General features: G+C 34.4%; 2 protein-coding genes across 2 annotated transcripts; both read right to left on the reverse strand.

Annotated features, from left to right (window-relative positions):
* Positions 1 to 2,515: 2,515 nt before the first annotated feature.
* Positions 2,516 to 24,853, reverse strand: pde6a (phosphodiesterase 6A, cGMP-specific, rod, alpha). Its single transcript, XM_051128360.1, has 24 exons — positions 24,743 to 24,853; positions 23,149 to 23,194; positions 22,348 to 22,986; positions 18,492 to 18,644; positions 18,110 to 18,199; positions 17,886 to 18,026; positions 17,706 to 17,780; positions 17,168 to 17,232; positions 16,304 to 16,370; positions 16,029 to 16,076; positions 15,763 to 15,912; positions 14,019 to 14,162; positions 13,704 to 13,769; positions 13,474 to 13,620; positions 10,805 to 10,912; positions 10,094 to 10,203; positions 8,447 to 8,534; positions 8,182 to 8,282; positions 7,952 to 8,059; positions 7,785 to 7,848; positions 7,160 to 7,234; positions 6,284 to 6,367; positions 4,107 to 4,275; positions 2,516 to 2,881 (listed from the first exon to the last, which is right to left on the reverse strand). Coding segments are annotated over exons 1-24 (2,790 nt in total). The 5' UTR covers positions 24,745 to 24,853; the 3' UTR covers positions 2,516 to 2,831.
* tmem216 (transmembrane protein 216) lies at positions 24,745 to 27,502 on the reverse strand. The gene is made up of 4 exons (XM_051128362.1): positions 27,409 to 27,502; positions 27,236 to 27,328; positions 25,029 to 25,230; positions 24,745 to 24,860 (listed from the first exon to the last, which is right to left on the reverse strand). Exons 1-4 carry the CDS (start codon positions 27,422 to 27,424, stop codon positions 24,845 to 24,847), a joined length of 327 nt encoding a protein of 108 aa, XP_050984319.1. The 5' UTR covers positions 27,425 to 27,502; the 3' UTR covers positions 24,745 to 24,844.
* Positions 27,503 to 27,673: the final 171 nt, after the last annotated feature.

The following is a 27,673-nucleotide window of genomic DNA, read 5'->3' on the forward strand; positions in this document are numbered from 1 at the left end:
GTTTATACAAAATGTCACTTTTAATTGACTACATCTATAGCCCTGCAATTTGTCGTTCCCAAAGTACATGCTCTTGCAAGATTGGAGAGAATTTTCCTCTTGAATCAGCAAAGTTTATACTGTCTGTGCTAAACCTCGGATCATTTTATCAAGAAGTGGATCTAGCGTTTGTCATTCACGTAACGTCGTTTTGCTGCTTCAAGATCTTGTCTTTTGTGGAAATGAAAAAAAGTCAAAGGGCATACGTTGTTTTCTTCATCTTCTTTGTATTTTTTTGACTATTACATCTAATGACTATCAAATTCGCTATGATTTTCCTTTTTTAACGTAGTTTTTGGTAAATACGGCTAGTAAGATTTTATATTTTTACATATGTTTTGAGTTTTTTTTATTTATATGCCACTTAGCTTGGATGTCTTGAAATGGTGTTGGTTTTATTTTCAATTTTGTTTTTTGTTTTTCTCGGTATTGTGTGATTTTCATACATCTTGAGAATGTGGAGACAAATGCATTTCAGTATTTTTAAATTGTTAAAATCTAGTTTCCTAGATCGAATCTATATAGTGGAAATTATTTGATGTCATAAATTATATTTTAATTCATGTAAATAGTTTAAAAAAGCAGATGACGGCTTCCTTTTAAACTGAACACATTTCTCTTCCGAGATTGTTTACATTATTAAACTGTAGAAACTGATCCTCATATACTGTAAAAAAAGTACATATATTCATTGTTTTGCCTCCAAAAATAAAATCCATAATGAACAACGTTCAACTTTGTGAGTTATTCATGTGCTGCATTACTATATCATGCCAAATAAATGCTGCAGAAAGAGGATTTTGAACAACCCAAGCCGTACATGCTTTAAAGGGGTCATCAGATGCCCATTTTCCCCAAGTTGATATGATTCTTTAAGGTCTTAATGAAAAGTCTATAATATACTTTGGTTAAAAATTCTCAATGGTTGTGTAAAACAACACCCTTTTTACCTTGCCAAAATCAACTCTACAAAAATCATCTCATTCTGGTCGAGGCTGCTTTAAATGCAAATGAGCTCTGCTCGCCCCGCCCCTCTCTTTTCTCAGTGGATAGACGAGCCTGTTTACATTAGCCGCTAAACTTGCTAATTAGCACTTTATTAGGAAAGGCGATCGCAAAGATTCATAAAAAACGCTCCTCTTGCCTTGCTCTCGTTGAACTCTGTGTATTCTGGCTCAAGACAGTTAGGGTATGTCGAAAAACTCCAATCATATTTTCTCCCTCAACTTCAAAACTTTCAAAATCATCCTACATCACTGCAGAAGTACCGACCCAGTCTTTGCAAAATAAACATGCAAAGAAGATCAAACACCCTTAACAAAAAAGGTAAAACAGCGATATAGGACGATTTTAAAGTTGAGTGTTTTTCGACATACCCTAACTGTCATAAACGGAAAAAAAAAACAGTCCAGGCAGAGTAAGACAAGACGAGCGTTTGACATTGAAAAGTATATCAACTGTATTATTTTTATGAAACTAACCGATCGTTTCGCTAGATAATTTTCTCTTTCTCGACTGTGATTGTTTACAACCGCATTTTGTATCGTTTGAAGCCGCATTTAAACTGCATTTTGAAAGTTCAAAATCGGGGCATAATTTCTTTACCACTGAAGAAAGAAAGACATGAACATCTTGGAAGAAAAGGGGGTGAATATATTATATGTAAATCTTTGTTTTGGAAGTGGACTTCTCCTTTAAGACCGTCACTTTTTTTTTTTTTTACTTGTTCCAAATGACATTACACATTGCATAAACAGAATAGCTCAGCCGGAAAGCGTCTGATTGGTTGCCGCATTGAAATGCCAGCCAATGGCGAATGGCGTTCTATGCTGTATCCATGCAGAGCGCATACAATTTTAGATTGTGCAGCTAATTGTGGCGGTTCCTTTCACTGAGGGTATGTAGCAGAACATGCTGAATGAGAGCACTGTTAACGCAGCCATTCGGAGAGCTGGTGGCAATTTGCCGCTCTGCTGGTTTGTGATTCAGATGTCAAAATAATCATTCCCTACGGCACTCTGTGTGCGTGTGTGTGTGTGAGGGGGATGCACATCTATCTGAGTGGGTGTGCGTATCTTTGCTGTCACGTCAGAGCTTATTTTAGCTTTTGCAGTGGTTGCAGATTTTCTCGACTCCACCTATTTGCTGTGAGAGTGAGGTAAATGTAGCAGAGACGTGACATCATAGCCATTGACGTGCAGTCGTTGCGTCTGTGACATGACGTAAATGCTAGCATTTAGACCGCCTCTTTTTGCCATCCTGCCAATCGGCTCACATCCTTCGGAGTCGATTAGGCCAACACCCCCTAGGTGTTATCCAATGCTTTTGTAAGACTGTTATGTATGTCCCAGTTGGACAGCAGTAGCACACACACATACGCGGGTAACCGAGCGCACTGCATCCTAGGGGCAGAAGTCCATTTTGCACAGCAACAGAGTTACAAAAGCTTTAGTAAAAAGAAAGCTAGGCTCAGAAAAAATTCTCATTTGATATTTATTTATATGTTTCTAACATATAAATGGAAAAAATGTAATGTGGACTTTCCACACTATACTCATGTACATGGTATTTAGTATATAAGAATGCCCTATTCTGTACATTTTCAGCCATAGTCACTATTGTGACATTGCAGTAGTTTGTTACTTGCACTAAAAAGGTTTTCTTCACCTACAGACGCAAGGCTAGTGTAGATAACTGTAACAGGACATCCTGTGAACAGAAATCATAAAAGCAGCCCAAAATTAAGTACATTGTCACACAATGTTATTGTCTGTTTTTATGCAGTTTGACGTCTAGGAAATGACGCAGGTCTTGGACTGAGCTGGGGCCGGCAGTCCGTTTCCTGTGAGGAAAGAGAATGTGGATATGGAAAAGGGAATAAATTATGTCAGTTGTTTGCAAAATGCAACCTTAATTGAATATTTTAGACATTTAAGCAACAATATTTGTTTATTGTTTACAAAAAACATTTTTTCCCTCTGTGAAATACAAAAGGTGAATTTTTGAAGAATGTTCGTGCTGCTCTTTTTAGTACTTTAAAAGCAAAAGGATTAAAAAAGTACCACAAAAGTAGTCCGTATGAAGTCATACAATAATTTTGTGCAAGAAACAGACTAAATGAACAGTTCATCCAAAAATGCTTTTGCTGAAAAGCATGGCCTTGGGCCATTCTTCATCAGATATGGAGAAATGTAGCATTACAACCTTTACTCATCAATGGATCCTCTGCAGTGAATGGGTGCCGTCAGCATGAGTCCAAACAGCTGATAAAAACATCACAATAATCCACAAGTAACCCACACCACTCCAGTCCATGAAATATTGTCTTATAAACTGAAAAGCTGCATGTAAGAAACAAATCAATCATTAAGGTGCTTTAACTTTAAATTGTCGTCTCAGGCTGAAATCTGAATCCATAATCCATAATATTTCCTCCAGTGAAAACATTCATCTCCTGTTTGCTGTTCTCACATCAAAGTACACTGACATATTTGTTTTTGGCCTGTTTTTGTTTGTAAACAGTGCTTGATCTGTGCGTATTTCTCTCTTGATTTAGAACAAACCATTTTTTCACTTGACAAAGCACTATTATGGATAGAGGACTCATATTTTAGGAAACAACAGTTAAAAAAAAAACAAAAAAACTTATGGACTAGAGTGGTGTGGTTTATTGTGTTTTTATCAGCTGTTTGGACTCTCATTCTGATGGCACCCATTCACTGCAGAAGATCCATTAGTGAGCAAGTGATGCAATGCTACATTTCTCTAAATATGTTCTGATAAAGAAACAAACTTGGATGGCCTGAGAGTAAATTTTGAAGCTGTTTCATTTTGGTAAGTGTTATTACCTGCAAATCTTATCAGTAGATATGGACTTTTGTGATTATATTCTCTCATTTTTTTTTACTTTTTGTAAAAGAGTAGTGTAAATATTCTTTAAAACATATTTTGCGTTCCACGGACAGAACAAAATAATACTGTTCTGATACAACATGTAAATAATGAGTACATTTAGGGGTGAACTATTCCTTTAAGAGATGTTAGAGACTGTTTGAATCATTATCTACCTTGTTTGGGAGCTGAGGAGTTAGCATTTACTTCCTCTTTAGCTTTTTTGGCCTCTTCCAGCTTGGCTACCTTGGCCTCATGAATTTCCTTCAGAGCATTCCACTCCTTCCTGTTGTTTAGCAGACGCTCTAGCATGGGTGTGATCTCCACGTGGAAGCGAGAGAACTCCTACAAGAGGGATGGGGTGTGAGTAAAGAGGGAGTATTAGAAATAGGTAGAATTGTTGAGTAAATAGGAATTTTTTAGGACAAATTTGATCATGCATTATTGCATTTAGATTTTTTTTAAAGATTTATGATATGCATAGTTAGAATAGCATGAGCAAATAAGTGAATTTTTATTTTTAGATGATCTATTTAACTATTCAACTTCTTGTGGCAACAATAGTCGGGTTTCCATTCAAAGTTGCGAATTTAACTTGCACACAAAAATTTGAATATCGCATAAAAACGTTTGTGAATAAGCACCGTTTCCATCCAACAAGTCAGAGAGAACAAAATCATCACTTCCTGATAAACTGACACTATATATTACTAAGAAAAGTAGGAGAAATCACTGAATAAAGTAATTTTCATATATAATAAATTACTTGCGCCTCCGAGCAAACAGATGAAACACAATAAATGTGATCATTTCTTTCGGAGGTGGATGCCTGCTGTTTGGGAATGCAGTCGTGTAAGACAGTTCTGGGAGGCAATTATACAGAAATACTTTGATGACAGACTTTGCTCAGGCATTTCAGAATGACCATAACATTTCAGATGCTGTGGAACGAGATCAGTCCACTTGGTTACACGTGTTTTGCCGTCCCACAGCGCAAAGTCACATGACTTTTTTGATGCGTATGGAGGAATTTATTCAGCAAATGCACTTCCATCTCCCATTATTCGCATTAACCATTTTTCGCACAAGTCAAAAACCACCTCAAGCGAGGTGGGACTCAAGGGATTTTTATTCGAAATGTGGTGTTTCAAATCACTTGTTTCTGATGAGATACTTCAAAATGCACATAAAAAACAGGGTGATGGAAACATAGCTAATGACATGGGAATGCAGCACAATTCCATTTGTAGAGGAGATATTTTGCTGCATCTGAAGTGGTATTTGAGACTCTGGACCACAAAACCATTAGCAAGAAGCATGTGTATTTTTGTAGCAATAGCCAAAAATACATTGAATGGGTCAAAATTATTGATTTTTCTTTTATGCCAAAAAACATTAGGATATTAAGTAAAAATCATGTTCCATGAAGACATTTACCACTGTAAATCTATCAAAACGTAACTTTTGATTGGTAATATGTACTGCTAAGAACTACTTTAAAGGCGATTTTCTCAATATTTAGATTTTTTGCACCCTCAGATTCCAGATTTTCAGATAGTTGTATCTTGGACAAATATTGTCCTATTCTAACAAACCTGTGGTCCTGGGTCACATATTTACAGTTTTTAATGCAGCTCAGAGGTAGCATGAATGCATTTACGCTGCAATTACAACTGCATACATAACACTATGAGATTCATGTTTTAAAAATAATATTTTTATATTTAAAATCTGAAATTATTTAAAAATAAAATTATACTTTAAATATGAAACAAAATCCCTGTCTTAATGACTGAGTCACTGAATCACTTGTTTGTTCAAAATGACTGATTCATCCTAAAACAAAACAGTTAACTGTTTTCTCAGAGAGCTTTTCTCTGGCTTTGTTTGGAACTATTTTCATTGGCATTCTAAGTGCAATCTAATATGCTACATCAAAGTCGAACATAGCACTTTCCCAAGAAAGTCTCAAGAAACTTTGTTTTTGTGCAAAGTTGTAGACAACATATTACACCCCTTTTTTGTTCCAACAACTTAACTAACATTCTGAACTTTCGGAATGATTTGAGTTGGCAGAAAATAGAATCCTATGCAAATCCATTTCCCCCCAGCCCTGCTTGTGTGACTCTTCACTTCTCATTGTCTAATTCCAGCAGGCCTGCATTGTGACGTTCACAGTCAATAAAACTCAAGTATACAGACATCCGATCAAGACCTGCACTGCACATTTATGCTGATGATTATGTATTTGCTTCCTGATGGACTCTCGTCTGGATCCTGTGAACATTTAGAAGTGTAGATCAATGAAGTCCCATATGTCGTTTTGTTTACTAATCGAAATGGAGGACCTCACCTTGTAAACGAAAGAACAGACGAAATCAATAAAACCACACTGCAGTTTGGGAAGTTCGTCCGCTTTGTTCCGGTCCATCATGGGCTGGAAAAGAAACAGTGTGTACTTAATTCAGTATCAAAATTAAATCCCACAACCTACTAATCCTAGTGCTGCAAAGATTACTTACAAATTGTAGTCTGATTACAAATTACATTAATTGTAGTCAATAATGTAATCTAAATTACTTAATGTATTCTGACTACTTTTGGATTACTTTTAGATTTACTTTTTACATAATTGCAAAAATCCAGATTATCAAATAGTTGTATCTTGGTCAAATATTGTCCTATCCCAACAAACCAAACATCAATGGAAAGCTTATTTATTCAGTTTGATGATTTCTAAAAAATGGACCCTTATGACAGGTTACTGCATACATAATACTATGAGGTTAATGTTTTAAAAATAATATTTTGATTATTAAAATCTGAAATTATTTGATTACAAATTACATTAATTGCAGTCAGTAATGTAATCTAGATTACTTAAAGTAATGTATTCTGACTACTTTTGGATTACTTTTAGATTAAAAAGGTCCTACCCAGCATTGCCAACTGAATACACAAAGGTGGTGAAAAGCCATGCAACTAGGTAGAAAGTTCAAAGACACTTTTCAAAAGTCGACATTATATTCCTGCATTTCCAATCACAGCTAAGGAAAATGGGGAGTTTGGGAGCGGTCTGTTTGACTGGGCCATTGTGACCGCTCTTTCTGATTCACTGCACCGCATAATAGGCAGTACATCACGACATGACCCATGGGAACTTTTCATTCTTATTCCCTTTCTCTCAGCCCCCCCTCCCCACAGCCTTCATTTCCAGGCACTTTCTCACAATAGGCTGCTGCTCCAGCACTGTCCTCTCCAGGTCACCCTGCTCCCAGAATTCTGCAGCGACGGACAACGCCACCTAGAGGACACAAGCGATAATAAGCTTAGATTTATGGCCTCCATAGACGCATTTGGAGAGATGCGAATATGGATTTTGCATGTAACTAGATTTCAGATATATTAACTGTGCATTAGAGACCATTAATGACTTGCTACATAACAATTTCCACTGAGGCAGACCTGGCACGTGTCCCATTTGCAACTATGAAATTGAGCTCTATCATTGTTCTTGGATCTATTTCCATGAACATAATAACATGAGCAAAAGAACCATCTAAAAAAAGAATGTTCATTTTTTAAAAATGCATGACATCCGGCAGAATATAATCTCACGCATGCCGTCTGCTATGAAACGCATATAATAATGAGTGTTAAACAATGAATGTAAACAACCCATCCATGGATACATTATCATATGAATGGGGTTTCAGACTCATTATGCCGGCTGAGAGCCCAGCGATTTCATTTTCCTATGCAGTCACACCCTTGGCTGCCCTACATGTTTGAATATATTGCTGTAGTATCAGGCCTTGCGTGTGACATTGCATTATGCATTAGGAATATCTAACCTTGCTCTGAATCTCCCATGGCTTGGCGATAGCTGACAAATCACAGGCAGTCATCATCATAGCCCTGCATTGGGGAAAACCAAAATTCTTATATATAGCTGCTGCATGCTATATACTGAGCAAACAGCTATTAGTTTGTTAACATGTTATTTTCTCACAGCGCTTACATGACAATCTCCTTCCGAGTTGTTTCGTACATCATGTATTTGGTCCAATCGTCCCAGCTCTCGTAGGTCTTGGACTGATCCACGATCTTCTGAAACATGGCTCTTTTCCTGCGGAGGCACAGCGTGATTAAATTCATGTTAATCACGCTCTGACTGCAAGACTAACTCAGAATAAATGATTCAGAAAAGCCAAGTACATCCCACACGGCTGAAAAAAATGTCATTCTTACTTGAAATACAAGGCCAAGTCTGTTGCGATGATAGCTATGTCCATCAAATGGATGACAAGATCGTGCTGTCTCCGGTTCAGATTCTGGTAGATATTTAAGGCCTTGGAAAACAAATTATTTCGGTGAGGAAACTGCTGGCTGTGAGTGAGGAGGCAGTTATTTACTGGCTTATCAACTAGATGCACATTCTCAATGGTCTGTAGAGTTCAAAATTGCAATGATGGAAAAAAAAAAGCCCCAAAATGCAATTAGTTTTCAGCGTTACCTCATCTCTAAGCAGAGTTTTTCCAAATTCCAGATGGTGCCTCTCGAGAATGGAGGAACCATGCAGCTTCGCCAGTGGATTCCCAGACCTGGCAAAGTCATCACAGAAGTTGAGTCTTAAAACCTAGAAGAGTCTTAAAACCTAGAAGGTCACAATCTTTCAACAGAAATTAATATAAATGCCAGTTTGCATAAACTGAATGTGATTAAAAAATACTAATGTAAATATAGGCTCCTTAGATATTTAATTAAACTGTATTTCAAATGCAATTAAAAAAGTACCTTTGACCATTTAAATACTTGATTAATATAGGCATGATATTTCATGCCATAAATTTAATTTCAAATGCACTTTACTTTTTTTATCAGTGGAGCACAAAATACATTTTTTCAAAATGTCTAAGCTGCTTTTTTTGGATAATGTGAAAAAGTTGATTAGTAGCTGTCAGGTTCGTTAATTTAAAAAATGCATATTAAGTCAGGATTTGAACCACTGTTTGCATACTAAACAAAAATGGTGCCACAAAACTTCTTACATTTATATAAAGAACTACTGTGTTGTTTACATTTAAATGCATTGATTTACAATACCAATCAAAAGATTTTTAATGTTTTTTTTTAAAGAAGTCTCTTCTGCTCACCAAGACTGCATTTATATGATCTAAAGTACAGCAAAAACTGTAAAATTGTGAAATATTTTTAGTATTTAAAATAACTGTTTTCTATTTTAATATACATTTTAAAATGTAATTTATTCATGTGATCAAAGCTAAATTTTCAGCATCATTACTTCAGTCTTCAATGTCACATGATCCTTCAGAAATCATTCTAATATTCTGATTTGCTGTTCAAGAAACATTTATTATTAGTAGTATCAAGATTTAAAACAGTTGAGTACCTTTTTCAGGATTCTTTGATGAATAAAAAAGACCCAAAGATCAGCATTTATCAGAAATACAAAGCATATGTAACGTTATACACGCTACCATTTAAAAAAAATTAAGAGTCAGTATAATTTTTTATTTATTTTTTTATTTTTTGGGAAAGAAAAAACAGAAATAAATACTTTTACTTAGCAAGGATTCTTTAAATTAAACAAAAGTGATGATAAACATATTTTTAATGTTACAAAAGATTTCTATTTCAGGTAAATGCTGTTCTTCTGAACTTTCTATTCATCAAAGAAACCTGAAAAAATTCTACTTGGCTATTTTCAATAATAAATGATTTTTGAGCAGCAAATGAGAATATTAGAATTAAAGGATAATGATGCAAAAAAATCAGCTTTGAAATCACAGGAATAAATTACATTTGAATATATAATCAAATAGAAAGCATTTATTTTAAATAGTAAAATTATTTAAAAAAATTATTGCTTTTGCTGTACTTTGGATCAAATAAATGCAGGCTTGGTGAGAAGAAGAGATTTTAAAAAACATTAAAAATCGTACTGTTCAAAAACTTTTGACTGGTGGTGTAGCAGACCAAGTGACCCACTTGTGCCCTCTCAAAAAACAGATGCATGATACCTCTGAATAGTGGTGATATAAAAATGGGAATGCCTCCACACTGTATTTCTAAATATTGTAATACCTACGCATTTTTCTTTGGTAAGAGCAGTGGGACATTGCCTGTAATGAGTACATACTTCATCTGGTAGAGGTTGTTAGTGCCACGGTGGTCAATGTCATGACAGAGCCCAGCGGTCACCATTGCCATCGCCTCCAGGTCCGTATAGTACCGCTTCAGGTCACCTGTCTGAAAAACATTAGAACAGGTTTAATAGGCTTCAAGGCGGAGCCTCCTTAAGACACACCCCCTACTCTTGTAGAGCAAGAGGCTGACTAGTGAGGGCTCATTAGGCTCAGTGAAGCATGGGAGTAGTGCTGAGAAAGGCTCATTAGCAGCCTGGCCTGCGTTTCTTCCAGCCCTCCAACACTCCATCCTTCCTGACGTACGGCCAGCTCGCTGTGATTACACATGACTTAACCGGGAGCAGGTTTACACTCGGCTGATTAATTAGATGGGGCCGTCTGCCATTTCAGAGAATGCGCGTTGGAGATGGGCCGTATCATTAAAAAATATTCCCTAAAAATCTTGCACCCACTAAAGAGAGGGAAAAATTTATCAAATGCTATGTTGTGACGCTAACATGGCTGGTTTGTTTATTGTTCTTGTTTGCAGGGTGAGAACAGTAAATGTATTCATAGCTAGGGATTCACTAGCCTTTGCTGAGCAGGATGAGGTCTTGTATCTGAAGCGAGGGCAGATTTAGGGGTTGAGATGAGATTTTAGGCCCCCTAAACAGGGTGTAGAATTGAAATGTTTCAAATGTCATTCTGTGAGGGTTTTCTCTTACCATGAGGAGTGTAAACATAGTCTGGCCCACGTTGAAGCCGTGCCTCCAGTTGTGGTAGGTGATCCTCCTGTAACCTTTACTGACTGAGTACACAAAGCGCACCAGGGTCTAGAGAGAAATCAATTTCAGCTAAGTCTTACAAAGTACTGTAAATATTGTATTTACATTGAACGTGCAATAAATATCTTAAACACAGTGCATTGAAACACAGTTTCTTTTTGATGTAATAGTTAGTGGTGCCTGCTGGGTGTGTATACATAAAACATTGATGATAGCTTTAAAAATTTAACTTGGATGCATATCCTAACTTGCTCTGTTGTAGACATAAATTATATCTCATTTAAAAAAAAAAATAAAACGGGTAAAAATTCACTGAAGTAGGGACTCAAGACAGATAGAGACCAGGGCCAGATTCACATAAATGTTCCTAAGGAAGAAATGGGATTGTTTATATTATTAATCACTGGTGTTACTTCAGAGTATACATTATATGCAACTTTTTCCAGTTTTTTCTTTTTCCAGAAAAAAATTATAGTATATAGCAAATCTCAGCTGCCTGATTTTTTACATTTCATCACAAAATGTAAAAGTTTTTGAACAGTAAGATTTTTAATGTTTTTTAGAGCAGTCTCTTCTGCTCACCAAACCTGCATTTATTTGATCCAAAGTACAGAAAAAACAGTACAATTTTGAAATATTTTTACTATTTTAAAGCACATATTTTTACATTTTTTAGCAGTGTCACAAGATCCTTCAGAAATCATAAAAGAAATGATCATATTCTGATTTGCTTTTCAAGAAACATTTATTATTATTATTATTATTATTATTATATTATTATTATTATTATTATTATCAATATTTAAAGCAGTTGAGTAGATTTTTTTCAGGATCCTTTGATGAACAGAAAGATCCAAAATCAGCATTTATCTGAAATAAAAAGCTTTTATAACATTATACACTATACCATTCAAAAGCTTGGAGACAGTATAATTTGTAATTTGGTACAGAAATTATAGAAATGAATATTTTTATTTTGCAAGAATGCTTTAAATTGATCAAAAGTGATGACAAAGACATTTATAATGTAACAAAAGATTTCTATTTGAGATAAATGCTGTTCTTCTATACTTTCTATCCATCAAAAAATTCAAATTCAAAAATTCAAATGTTTTCAACATAATAATAATAAATGTTTTTTGAGCAGCAAATTAGAATATTATAATGATTTCTGAAGGATTGTGTGACTGGAGTAATGATGCTAAAAATTCACCTTTGAAATCACAGGAATAAATTACATTTTAAAATATATTCAAATAGAAAACAGTTATTTTAAATAGTAAAAATATCTCAAAATTGTACTGCTGTTGCTGTACTTTTGATCCAATAAATGCAGCCTTGGTGAGCAAAGAGACTAAAAATCTCACTATTCAAAAACTTCTGACTGGTAGTATCGCCCAGCTCTAAATATGAAAATACGGCATTAAGATATTAAATATGTTTAAGATTTTTCCACAAAGCTGCTTTAAAACAAAGGGTATTATGAAAACAGAATTTACTGTAAGTTGAGATTCAAGTTTAGATTCAAAGTTTACATTTAGGTTCACATTTAATGTAAATTTATTTATTATTTATGTACATTCATTTAATGTACATTTATTGTGGTTCAGATTTAGATTCACATTTACATACAGGTTCACAAATAATTTTAGATTCAGATTTATCTTCAAGTTCACATTTAATGTAGATTCAGATTCCAGTTCAGATTTAGATTCACATTTACTGTAAGTTGTGATTGATGTTTAGATTCACACTTACATTCAGGTTCACAAGTAGTATGAGATTCAGATTTATGTTAAGGTTCACATTTAATGTAAATTTAGATTCTGGTTCAAATTCAGATTTAGATTCACAAAAGATAACACTCTTAAGAAATGTTGTTTAGAAATATTCTTAACTTTAAGTTAGACAGTAGGAAGAAAATAGCAGTTAAGTAGAATTTTATTTGTATTCACATTCACATTTACATTCAGGTTCACATTTACTATAGGATGAAATTCAGGTTAAGATTCACATTTTCATTCAGGTTCATATTTACTGTAAGTTGAGATTCAGGTTTAGATTCATAGTTTACATTTAGGTTCACATTTAATGTAGATTTAGATTCCGGTTCAGATTTAGATTCACATTTACATACAGGTTCACAAATAGTTTTAGATTCAGATTTATGTTCAGGTTCACATCTAATGTAGATTCAGATTTCGGTTCACATTTACCGTAAGATGAGATTCATGTTTAGATTCACACTTACATTCAGGTTCACAACTAGTATGAGATTCAGATTTATGTTCAGGTTCACATTTAATGTAATTATTGTATTTAGATTCTGGTTCAAATTCAGATTTAGATTCACAAAAGATAACATTCTTAAGAAATGTTGTTCGGAAATATTCTTAACTTTAAGTTAGACAGTAGGAAGGAAATAGCAGTTAAGTAGAATTTAATTTGTATTTTGCATCTTTTGTGAATTTGGCCAGGAACAATCCAAGTAAGCATTGTCCCAAAACAACTCTAACCTCTTAAATTTTCTTTAAAAAATATAAAAATTTATTAGATACAGTATATAGTCAAAATACACCAACAGGATTTGAGCTGCCGTCATAACTCACCTCACGTGGAATATGGAACTTGTCTACCACCCCCAGCTCATAGTACATCTTGATGCCACACTTCACCAGGTCCAACTCACTGAACTCAAAGTCACAGAAGTGAAACTCAAAGATCTCTGATTCCTCTGAGTCTAGCAGCGTTTCGTACTGTAGAGAGTGACAGCACAGCTGAACACATGCAGCTATAAACAACTAGACTTTAAACCATGCAGATTTTTTCCAGATTTTACCAGAATATCCTCCAGTTCGTCCTCGTCACATTCATCAGGTTCTTTATCATACACCTCACGTGTGTTCTGAACATAGAAAACCATTGGTTTCACAAGGCTGATATTCTAAGACTCTTCTTCTATGTTCATACAACCCATTTTAATCAGACTATCAATCATACTGTCATATATGACAGCACTGCTTCTCCACATGATCAAGATACTTCATACCCTACAAATAGGATTTCCTGCTATTACTAGCTTTACCAGTGTAGTGTGATTTATTTTAATTAGTGCACACTAGGGACTAAGCCCTGTCAAGTTGGAGAAACCCACCAAGATATTCTGAATCTCATCCTTCCTGCACTTGACGTGGTACATGACCATGTCCTGAAAGATGTCCTTGCGATTTTCCAGCTTGTTCATCTTGTCGTACGTGTCTGTATTCAGCACTGACCAGCCCAGGAACTGAGTGAGTGACTGAAATAGATACAGATCCAGGTTCAAATTCACATTTACATTCAGGTTCACAATTAGGTTGAGGTTCACATTTACATTAAGGTTCACAATAACTGTAGGTTGAGATTCAGGATTAGATTTACACTTACATTCAGGTACACAATTAGGTTGAGATTCAGATTCATGTTCAGGTTCACATTTAATGCAGATTTCGATTTCGATTCAGATTCAGACTTAGATTTACATTTACAATCAGGTTCACATTTACTGTAAGTTGAAACTCAGGTTTAGATTCACATTTACATTCAGATTCACAACTAGTATGACATTCAGATTTATGTTCAGGTTCACATATACTGTAGGTTGAGATTCAGGTTTAGATTCATATTTTACATTTAGGTTCACATTTAATGTAGATTTAGCTTCCAGTTCAGATTTAGATTCACAATTACATACAGGTTCACAAATAGTTTTAGATTCAGAATTATGTTCAGGTTCACATTTAATGTAGGTTCATTTTCCGGTTCAGATTTAGATTCACGGTTACATTAAGGTTCACATTTACCATAAATTGAGATTCAGGATTAGATTCACACTTACATTCTGGTTCACAACTAGTACGAGATTCAGATTTATGTTCAGGTTCACACTTAATGTAAATTTAGATTCTGGTTCAAATTTACTGTAAGTTGAGATTCAGGTTTAGATTCATATTTTACATTTAGGTTCACATTTAATCTAGATTTAGATTTTGGTTCAGATTCATATTTAGATTCACATTTACATTAAGGTTCACATTTACTGTAGGTTGAGATTCAGGTCTAGATTCACACTTACATTCAGGTTCTGTAAATTGAGATTCAGGTTTAGATTTGGATTGCAGTTCAGATTCAGATTTAGATTCACATTTAAATACAGGTCTACAAATAGTTTTACATTCAGATTTATGTTCAGGTTCACATTTACCACAGATTGACATTCAGGTTAAAATTCACTTTTTTTTTTCAGGTTCATATTTACTGTAAGTTGAGATTCAGGCTTAGATTCCTATTTTACTTTCAGGTTCACATTTAATGTAGATTTAGAGTTTGGTTCAGATTCAGATTTACATTTACATTCAGTTTCACATTTACGGAAAGTTGAGATTCATGTTTATATTCACATTCACATTTAGGTTCACATTTACTGTGGGTTGAGATTCAGGTTAAGATTCACATTCAGTTTAAGATTCACACTGTGATAAATTACATGAGTCTCAATCTACCAGAGAACAAGAAGACTGAAACATTCTGACAGTTAAATCAGATGGAAATTAATGTGAAAACTACAAAATAGCATCATATCTCCACAGAGAACATAATTGAACACAGTTGAAAGGCTCTGTGGACTGTAGTACTAAGATAAAACATTAGTACAAAGTAATTTTTGGAGACTTTTTGGAGATTTGTCTTAGCAGTTAAGCAACCCAGCATGATAGAATGAAAACATGGTAAACTTTCACTACTTTATGAAATGTTCTATTTGATGAAAAGTTCACAAATGAATAATGCAGTCTGCTGATCAATCATTACTATATATTTAGCTATGACACACTACTGGTCTATACTGTGGCCTCAAATACCTCCATTAGTGTTTCATCCATATCATCAAAAGGCTTTCCATCTTTCCTGTTATAGAATGTGGCCACGCCAACGATCTCCTCTTTCTTGTTTACGATGGGCAAAGAGAGTACATTCTTTATTGTCCATCCAGATTCATCCAGAGGCTCTTTCTGGCAAGACAAAAAATAAACTTTAAGTTTTGTAGATACACAAAAAGCTGAGGTGTACAGGAAAACTAATTTAATTTCATTGATTATTTATGGCTTTCACAGAAGCATAAGCTCACTTGAAAGTCAAAGAACTCGTCTTCAGCGGCGTTCATGATATTACAGATCTGTAAGACAGAGTGAAGAGAGAGCAGAAGTCACGCTCACTGAGAAGGGGCATTGCTTGCTGATTAATTACTGCTCACAAAATTACAATTATCCATCATTTCAGTGTGGGAGCACATTCTATTCCCCCTCGCTGTGCACATGACAGGAGCATTATAAACCATAATAGCTTCCAACTTGTCTGACTACTGTGGCGTCAGGAGAGGAGAATGGAGGTCTAGACTCTTACCAGGCCGTTCTCTGCAACGTAGGTGGGAAGCCCACTTACTAATGCCCAGTGGTCAGCTGGAGGGTTACTGTAACAACAATGCATATTCGTCTAACCAGAACAGTTGAGCACTTTTCTTTATTTTCTAATCTAGATGGTCTACAGAAATCAAAAATGTAGTTTCAATAACATAAAAACAAAGTTTATTTGCTAATCAAAGCTGTTTTTGACTGAAATAGAACTAAAAACAGTAATACTGTGAAATAAAATTACAATTCATAATAACTTTTCTATTTTTATACATTTTAAATGTAATTCATTCCTGTAGTGCAAAGCTAAATTTTCAGCATCAGTCTTCAGTGTCACATGATCTCATTCGAAAATGCTGATTTGATGCTTAATAAACATTTATTAAAATCATCACAGTTGAAAACAGTTGTGCTGCTTAATATTTTATGGAAACCATGATGTGTGTTTTTTTTTTTAGATTCTAGAGCCTTTATTTGAAATAAAAATCTTTTGTGACATTATAAAAGTCTTTACTGTCACTATTGGTCAATTTAGTACATCCTTGCTGAATAGAAGTATTAAAAAGCTTTTGGAATGGTAGTGTATCTATGCTAGAAATACATTTTTTTTTTTACTTTAAAATCAACAGGAGGCCCTATTCATAAGTTTGGCCCACCTTGAGAGTCCTATGACCAGCCTTACATCTTGAAGCTGGAGCCAGACATGCTATTTCATGATACAGTATGTTTATAAGGTACGATAATTACAATGCATGTAATGTAGCATGATGCATGATAATGCATGTGGATACTGGGCTTAATTAAATGCCAAGTGGAAGCTCAAATTTAACAAGCAATATAAAATGTATTAACTTACGGAATTACTTTGATGTCCTCCTTTCCATGCAATATGTAATCAATCACTTTGTAGAAAATCACTTCCTGAAGCAGAATTAATACGGTAAGTCAAACATGTGACAGCATGTAAGAATTAATTCAGGGTGGTTTTGTGTTTCTCTGACATGATTACCCAAACACATATTTGCTATTTGTGACCCTGGACCACAAGTCATAAGTTGCACAGGTATATTTGTAGCCATAGCCAACAATACATTGTATGGGTCAAAATGATCAATTTTCTTTTTATGGCAAAAATCATTAGGATATTAAGTAAAGATCATGTTCCATGAAGATATTTTGTAAATTTCCTACCGTAAATATATATCGAAACTCAATTTTTGTTTAGCAATACAACTTTAAAGGCAATTTCTCAATATTTTGATTTTTTGCACCCTCAGATTTCAGGTTTTCAAATAGTTGTATTACGGCCAAATATTGTCCATACATCAATGGAAAGCTTATTTATTCGGCTTTCATATTATAAAGTATAAACATTTATTTGGGGTAATACTCACTCTGCCATCAGGGGTCTTTGGTCCGCTATAAGGGGGCACCTCTCCCATCAGTATGGGCCAAAGATCAAAGAACTCCTGCAGACAAATAAATAAAAACAATATTTCAGTACAGACAAATATACATGTTAATAGTTACAAATCCAGCTGAATATTTTGTGTAATAAATAAGTAACCAGTCACTTTAGTTTTGGTCATGTCGAGGAGGCCCACTGAGTAGCGGTCGCAGTTGAGGAAGGCTCGGACTGTATAGAGGGCCTTGTGGAACTGTCGTTCAATGTCAGTGAGCTCCTCAAACACTTTGCTGGCAGACCAGAGCAACACCTTTAATGTAGATGTGAGGAAAAATAATGAGATCATGTCTTTATGGGTCACTGTCTTAAATCTCAGTCTCACAGAAATCCCACCTGTCCTCTTCTGGTTTCACAGTTGTGCAGGTAGCTCAGGTGAAAAACTCGAAGCACAAGATTGGCAAAGTTGAGATATTTCTTCAGCGTCTACAAGACAGAGAGTTCGATTTACTCCAATAGAGCGTTTAATCTGTTCTGTCGAAGTCTGTTTAATCAAAATGCTTTTACTGTATTAATATTCAGTGAAACTGCACTTGTTACATTCACTGGGGATTTGAGATTAAAAATATGTGTGGGGAGCACAATGCATATAATGAATTTTTCTGCCATTGTTTACGTTTCAAATTGGCATCCTTGCCGAGACTCTGACTTATTGTTGAGTATATAAATGCAAAGCGCTGTACTCGCTACCACAGAGGATGATATGAGTGAATGCTACCTCTTCATCCTGAGCGGTGAAATGATGAGCGCCGATCTTGTTGACCGCCATCATGACGGCCACCATGTCTTTGCCGTTTAGGATGGGAGTAGCGAGCACGTTCTTGGTCTCATACTCCGTGAGGGTGTCTACGAAGTCACTGAAGTGGCTGTCCTGGAGAGTGAAGCACATTTGAACTTGACATTAATACATGGTTATTACATGGTTTAATTTAGCTTAAAATAAAGCTGTGCTTATTTTGTGCTGTGTTGAAATAGCTATTTTGGTGTTCCTAATCAAAAATGACTGGCTTTTTAAAAATTAATTTCAGTGTGGCACAGGTTTTTCATTTTGGATTTGATTGACTGTACACTTTATTGATCGGAGTTTATCCACTTCAGATTTTGAGTGTGAATAGTTTTGGCAATGTTCACTCAAAAACTGAAGTGCATAAGCACAGATCATTGAGGACTACAATAAATCAGTTCCAAAAAGAAGTACAAAATGTGTGCTAGTTGGAAAAAAAACGAGAAAAAGATTGAATCCAATATTCGGTAATAATATAGTATAATGCGAAAAAGCAATTTTTGTTTAGCTGCCCATTTTTACCTGGGAACACCACACGTGTATTAAGCTGGGAAAAACATCAATAATCAGTACATTTGTTACAGTATTTGCTAGCTCTTTATCTTACAATATCTTTGTTACCAATGTTACAAGTACATTCTATTGTAATAACAGCAATGCATGCATAATTGCATGCAACAACCAGACCCTAACCTAACCATACTGTTAGTACATGTTATAAATTACTCAGAATTGTATAATTATACTGTAACAAGACACCTTTAAAAATGTGTAATAACCATTGTTAATATTAGCTAACAAAAATACAGCTGTTCATTGTTATAAAACTTTGAAATGTTGATATAAGTGTACTGATATTATAACTAATAACTAATGCAGCAAGCTAATGTCAACAAATGGAAGCTTATTGTGAAGTATTACCAAATATTTGTAAATAAATGCAAATAAATATTTGGGAACACTTTATTTTACAACTTTTATTTGCATTGTAGTTCAATACACCTTTAATTAACATTCATTATTTAAAAGCATAATTACACTGTGACTAGGATAAAATAAAGTGCAACCAATTTGTAGCAATAGCCAGCAATACACTGTATGGGTGAAAATTATCGATTTTTATTTTATGACAAAAAACATTGGGATATTAAGTAAAGATCATTTTCCATGAAGATATTTTGTAAATTTCCTACCGTAAATATATCAAAACTTAACTTTTGATTAGTAATATGCATGGCTAAGAACTTCATTTGGGCAACTTTAAAGGCAATTTTCTCAATATTTTGATGTTTTTGCACCCTCAGATTCCAGGTTTTCAAATAGTTGTATCTCAGCCAAAATTGTCCTATCCTAACAAATCATACATGAATAGAAAGCTTATTTATTCAGCTTTCAGATGACGTATAAATCTCAATTTCAAAAAATAGGCCCTTATGACTGCTTTTGTGGTGCATGGTCACATTTTGTAGCAATAGCCAGCAATACATTATATGGGTTACAATTATTGATTTTTCTTTTATGCCAAAAATTATTAGGACACTAAGTAAAGATCATGTTCCATGAAGATATTTTGTAAATTTCCTACCATAAATATATCAAAACATAACTTTTGATTAGTAATATGCATGGCTAAGAACTTCATTTGAGCAAGTTTAAAGGGGTCATCGGATGCCCATTTTCCACAAGTTGATAAGATTCTTTATGGTGTTAATGAAAAGTCTATAATATACTTTGGTTAAAAATTCTCAATGGTTGTGTAAAACAACACCCTTTTTACATTGTCAAAATCAGCTCTGCAAAAATCAACTCATTCTGAGGGATTGTTCCTTTAAATGCAAATGAGCTCTGCTTGCCCCGCCCCTCTCTTCTGTCTGTGGAGTGAGGAGCTGTGCTCTGAGAGATTAGCTGCTAAACTTGCTAACCAGCACGTTATTAGGAAGGTGATTGCAGAGATTCATAAAAAAAAAAAAAAACCTTATACTCACTTCTGCTGTAAGTGAAGCTGGATCACGAATGATTTGTGCGAACACAGACACATTTATGTAGATCGGGAGGCGCATTCCCTTCAAAAACAAACGTAATCCACTGCATCTTCAGCAGCTCAGATGTCGGGAGTAAATGACGACCACTATGTTCATCATTACATCCAGCAACACAACACCTCAATCGCTCAATCGGAGATGTTCTTGTCTAACTTACATCCCTGCTCCGGCATCGAAACAATGGAGGTCGGACTGTTACAGCTGATTTAGGGCGGGTCTAAGACGCTCATGTCAATCAACTATTGTGGGAGCGGCCTCTGTCGGTGTGACGCCACAGATTAATTAATAACCACTGCATTGTTTTGTATCATCATGGGGTAGATATGTACATACACTGCCAACACACATTAATGATCAAACAACATGCAAATGTGAATTTTGCACCCGACGACCCCTTTAAAGGCAATTTTCTCAATGTTTTGATTTTTTTTGCACACTCAGATTCCAAATTTTCAAATAGTTGTATCTCGGCCAAATATTGTATTTCCAATATTTCCATATTATCTATGGAAAGCTTATTTATTCAGCTTCAAATTCAAAAAAACTGACCCTTATGACTGGTTTTGTTGTCCATGGTCACATATTGTTTTCATGTGTAAACATCAGACAAATATTTCTGGATAATATTTGAATAACTGATATTACTAAATTTCTCTCATCCCAGGTGTCCCTAAGACATTAAATTCTCCATATTCTCTTCCACATCAACACTAGAAAGAGAACGTAAAATGTAGAATCAAGGTAAGCAGTGCTATTCTGCTGACTTGTGGAACATGGCGTTAGGAACTGACCTTTAGATTTAATCCAGGATCGCTCTAATTCAACTCAGATTAAAGACTTTTATCCCCTCCAGACCCGGTAACATAACACAGTGGGGAAGAGCGCTGACCTGCGCTAATCCAGCACTAGCCTTGCATATTAACAGAGCTACAGTGTCTTGCACATAAAAAGAGAAGAAATCTAACTCTCAAAATGCTCAAAATCACTCGTTTTGTATATACAGACATTATATCCGTGGATATTTGTGGTTAGTCAGCAGTCTGTCAGACATCTGAAACCGAGATAGCAAGCTGTCACCACCTCCGGGTTTCAAACAGACCCACTTGGTATTTCAGTCACATAAGATTGAGAAACCCCATTTTTTAAGTGATTATGAGCACTACAGAGGAAAGTATATTGCTGTCTGCGAAGCACACTGTGCCAAAGACAGCCTGTTCCTTTGAAAAATGGTTAGTAATTTCTAATCAAAGAGAGGGGGAGATTTCATGGCTGTACTTGAATACATATCTGTCTGTGCAACATCTCTTGCACATTTCTCAAGTTTATCAGCAATAGCCACTAGTAATTAGCATAGGATCCCATTTAAGCTCTCACTACTATGTACTATTTATGTAATGTGTACCTTTTAGGGTTAAATAAGGTACAAAGTTGAATAAGGCAATGATAGCTTTTGTGCTTTTAGCCTGAGAGTGTGGATTCTATTTAACAATTTCTTCCATTTTCATGTCTTAAAACAGTTCCTTCTAATATAATTCATTAAACAGGCTGTACACAACTATTCTGCTTGTAAAAATGAGATTCTGAATAGTCATTTGTGTATCTTTTAGTGTGATCATAATGACTTTGAATCAAATATGAGTAAGAATTGTTAACATCACACTGCTCTCTACAGGTCATATTGTGAATTGCACTTCATTTTCATAACACACAAGACTGGATCTGCTCCTCTTCATGGTTAGTTCTCCTACCTGTGTGACATCAGGTACATTGACGGTCTTCTTGATGGTGGCCACATGGCCCACAATGCCTGTGTCCAGCGGGTACACGATCTCACTGTCTGGCTGCACCAGACACTCCTCCAACGTGGCATCTTTATGAACGTTGAAGATTCGCGTGGCCAGCTCAGCTATGCCGTTCCTCTGGCGGTACATGAAGAGACTCATGCGGTCGGCTCGGATCATGAACGTGAGATGCCGCATGAGGTTGAACACGGCCCTCTCCATCTGCAGGTTTTCCTGCATGTCCCGCACCATGTCGAAAATGATCTCGCACTCTTCAATAGAGCTCAGGTCGTGGTACGAGCTGATGTCCACTTCTGTTTTCTTGGTGGTCGCTAGTAGGTCGGAGATGACCTTCGCTCGGAACCTGGAGTCGTAGTACTGCTTGGCAAATGTTGGATTACTGTCCAAAAACTTCTCAGCCACATCCTTGTCCACTGCAGCCATTTTTTTGTTAGCTGTCAGTGAAGTGTTACACTTGAAAGGGTTTTCTAGGGTTAGAGATGCCCAAAGCCTCTGTGTTGTCTTATGCAACTGGGCAGCAGGACGGTGAGAAACACTTGGGATTACTGGAGATGGTTTTAAAGAGGCGTCTGTGTGCTCATAATCCTGCGTCCAATAGTAATTAGGATTATGACATTCACCTGACAGCAGTCATAGTGTGCATAAACATGTGACACTGTTAAAACATCTGGAAAAAGAATAGCTGTAGTTTTAACACTGAGGTTGTTGCTTGCCTAAATTGTCACTAATTAAGTGTTGTAAACCTACCATCGAGGTTTCAAGAGCTTTCAATTCCCAGGCTGTCAGTTGTATCCTTACTCAGAAGGAAAATAAAATATAATAATTAAAAAATAATAATAATAATAATTCAAATACACCACCAGTCAAAGGTTTTTGAAAAGTACGATTTTTAATGTTTTTAAAGAAGTCTTTTTTGCTCACCAAGCCTGCATTTATTTGACCCAATATACAACATAAGCTGTAATATTGTGAAATATTTTTACTATTTAAAATAGCTGCTTTTTATTTGAATATATTTTAAATTGTAATTTATATCTGTGATCAAAGCTGAATTTTCAGCATCATTACTCCAGTCTTCAGTGTCACATGATCCTTCATAAATCATTCTAATATTCCGATTTGCTGCTCAAAAGACATTTATTATTATTATTAATATAGAATTTATATATAGTAGAATTTTTTTCAGGTTTCTTTGATGAACAGAAAGTTTAGAAGAACAGCATTTATCTGAAATAAAAAAAAAAACGTTTGTAATATTATTACTATATATTCAAAAGCAATTATAGAAATTAACACTTTTATTTAGCAAGGAAGCTTTAAATTGATAAAACGTGATGATAAAGACATTTATATTGTTACAAAAGTTTTTTATTTCACATAAACAATGTTCTTCTGAACTTTATGTTCATTAAATAAACCTAAAAAATTTAAAGTAAAAATATTAATAATAAATATTTTATGAGCTTCAAAACAGAATATTAGAATGATTTCTGAAGGATCATGTGACTGGAGTAATGATATTAGAAATTCAGCTTTGAAATCACAGGAATAAATTACATTTTAAAATATATTCAAAGAGAAAACTGTTATTTTAAATAGTAAAAATATTTCAAACTTTTACTGTTTTTGCTGTACAAATAAATGCAGGCTTGGTGAGCAGAAGAGACTTCTTTAAAAACATTGAAAATCTTACCGTTCAAAACCTTTTGACTGGTAGTGTAAACTACCTTTTAAAAGTTTGGGGTTTATAAGATTAAAAAAAATGAATAACACAAGGATGCATTAAACTGATCAAGTGTGACATAATTCAAATAAATGCATTTTTTTCAAAACTTTCTATTTGTCAAAAATCCTGAAAAAAGTATAATGGTTTTCTACAAACATATGAAGGAGCACAACTGTTTTCAACATTAATAATCAAAATAAATGTTTCTTGAGCACAAAATCGGGCATCATAGAATGATTTCTGAAGGGTCATGTGATACTGAAGACTGGAAAAATGATGCTGAAAAATCAGCTTCATTTAAAAAATTCACAGGAATAAATAACATTTTAGAACATTAAAAAAAAAATTAATAATATTTCACAATATTATTGCTTTACATTTGAAAAACGTGTATGTGTGGTAAGTATGATGATGACAGAATTGTTTTAGTCTTCCATTTAATAAAGGCGATTTATATTTACATAAATACATTTACATTGCAATTAACAGCACATTATTTACACTGTGTACACTGAAAATAGTATTTAAAACATCTCAAGATCAACTTAATAAAGATGCTTAAGATATTTGTTTGGAAAAACTGTACAAGTGAAATGTCTGCTTTATGTAACTTACATGTATTGCAAAAAAAAGGCAACTGTTGACAGCTCTCAGTTTGAAAGACTGCAGCTTATTCTGTTCAGTGTTTTCATCCTGACATCCAAAAAGCAGACGGACTTAATAAACGCTGGCCCTGAAAGAGAATGGAAAAACTATAAATATCTAGTATTTTAAAAAGCAGGCCAGAAACTTCCACATCTCTATTTTATTCCACGAACATATCTTTTCATAAGGTGTATGCGTGTTTATAACTATGGGTTAAATGTGTTGAAAAAGTTACAAAAAACACAGAAGCAGTTACCTTGAAAAAACAGAGATGGTCATGAGCCCCAGAACCAGTTCAAAGCTGTAGAAGCAGAGCAGCACAGCATTGAGTACAAACTCCAGCCGTAAGACGAAGGTCTGCAGCAGCAGGTAGTAGACGCTCAGCACCGCACAGGGCACCAGAATACCAACACTCACAAACAGAGCCAGAGTGCGCTGACACAGGTTTCCCTTCCAGCCTGAAAATCATTAATCACAAGTCATTATTTGCTACATGGATCAATGCACTTTCACAAATACAAACTGTAAACAAAAAACAGCCTAATCAATCTGTTATGATGACATTCAGCCACTCATTGCCATAGCAAGGTTGAGAGGTTCAGAACTGAACACAGAAAGTCTTTTAAATTCAAATTCAGTTCTCGGAATTTTAACAGAATTTAAAATGATGCCACATACAGGATGTAGAATGATAGTAGTTATTCAAATTTAAATTTAAGGTATTTAGATTCAAATTAAATAGTAAAATAAGCAGTGTTTATTTTCTACCTTTATATGAATTACCATTAACGTGTAACATATTGTATTTAATTAAAACTTTTAATTATTTTTAATAAATGTACTTTTAAGAATAATGTAAAAACTCCTTTTCCCCATATATTTTCCAGAATGCTTTATGTTATTTAGCCCAATGTCAAACACTATAAATGAACTGAAAATGAATGCTATGATAATTATTTTGACATCTGAAAAAAGGCTCTATTAAATAAAAAATACATATAAAAACAGTGGTATTACGACATTTTTACTACAATTTAAAACAACTCTGTTCTATTTGAATATATTTTCTTAAACATACACTACCGCTCAAAAAGTTGGGACTGGTAAGACTTGTAATGTTTTTTAAAGAAGTCTCTTATGCTCATCAAGACTGCATTTATTCGATCAAAAATAACGAACAAAAGCTGTAATACTGCAAAATATTATTACAATATAAAAGAATAGTTCTTATTTTAATATACTTTAAAATATAATATATTCCTGTGAGTCAAAGGTGAATTTTCATCAGCTGTTACTCCAGTCTTAAGTGTCACATGATCCTTCAGAAATCATACTAATATGCTGATTTATTATTAGAATTATTAATGTTGGAAACAGTTGCCAAATATTTTTTGGAACCTGTGATTCTTTTTTTCAGATTCTTTAATGAATTACAAGTTAAAAAGAACAGCATTTATTCAAAATATAAATCTTTTCTAACAATGTAAATCTATGCTATCACTTTTTATTAATTTAACACATCCTTGGTGAATAAAAGTATTGATTTCTTTCAAAAAAAAGAAAGAATAAAAATTTACTGACCCCAAACTTTTGAACAGTAGTGTATATTGTTAGAAAACCTTTCTATTTCAAATAAATTCTGTTCTTTTAAAGCTTTTATTGATCAAAGAATCCTGAAAAAAAAAAGAAAAAAAAAAAAATCACAGGTCTCAAAAAAATATTAAGCAGCACAACTATTTCCAGCACTGGTAATAAATTAGCATATAAGAATGATTTTTGAAGAATCATGTGACACTAAAGACTGCAGTAATGATTCTGAAAAGTCAACAGATTGCAGATTTATTTACAGATTAATTACAGATATAAATTCAATTTTTAAAGTATATTAATATAGAAAAACATATAATAATATTTCACAATATTACATTTTTTCTGCATTTTTGACCAAATGAACACAGTCTTGATGAGCATAAGAATAATCTTTAGAAACCATTAAAAATCTTACTGATCCCAAACTTTTGAGCGACAGTGTATATATTGCGTGGAAGACAGTTATGCAGGGAACCGTGATACATTTTTTCAGGATTCTACAAAAGAACAGCATTTTTATATTTCATCATATGTTAACTTTCATCTTTGATCAGTGTAATGCATTCTCACTGAATAAAAGTATGAAAAACTGTAAACAGAGTATTAAATTAATAGTGTAATAATTAACAATATTATTTTGCAAAACCTGTGAAAGACTAATTCCTCTGTTGTGCGATTGTATCAAATGTATTAATATTATAAATATGCTGTATTTTGAATTGCATTTCAGTAAATACCTTTTCCTGCCATTTTAATTCATATCCCAACTCCAACTATTATATAAGGAGACAATTGTTAAATTTTGAGTTTTGCACACCCCAGCTCCAAAGAGGATGATCAAGCAGAATGTACAATACACTAAACAACACTGACCATAGAAGAGTCTGAGGGTTTCCAGGCCCAAGAAGAGGAGCAGCAGGACAACATCCAATATCAGATTGGACTGTGGGTAAGGGAGGATCACCCCTACAAACGCAAGTGCAAACACAGATTAATTCACATAGAAAATTTCAAACTCTAGATGCTTTATTGAGCCCATACATCACCTTTGTAGATAAACATAAGAATCTCAGCGATGAAGAACGCTGCAAAATACCAGCCGTTCAAATGAAACAGGATCTGCAGTGGTGTGGAGGACAACTGAGATACTTTGTTAAGAAGCAACATGAATGAAGACAGACGTGTAATTCAGAAAACTATAATGGACAGCTTGAAAGGATACGACAGGTTGTCTTCCTGCAAAAATAAAATTAAATGAGTTAATTCATCCTTGGGTTCCCACACCTTGGTTAAATTCAAATTCAAGTAATT

The sequence above is a fragment of the Labeo rohita genome, chromosome 14 (assembly GCF_022985175.1).
Source record: "Labeo rohita strain BAU-BD-2019 chromosome 14, IGBB_LRoh.1.0, whole genome shotgun sequence".
NCBI lineage: Eukaryota > Metazoa > Chordata > Actinopteri > Cypriniformes > Cyprinidae > Labeo > Labeo rohita.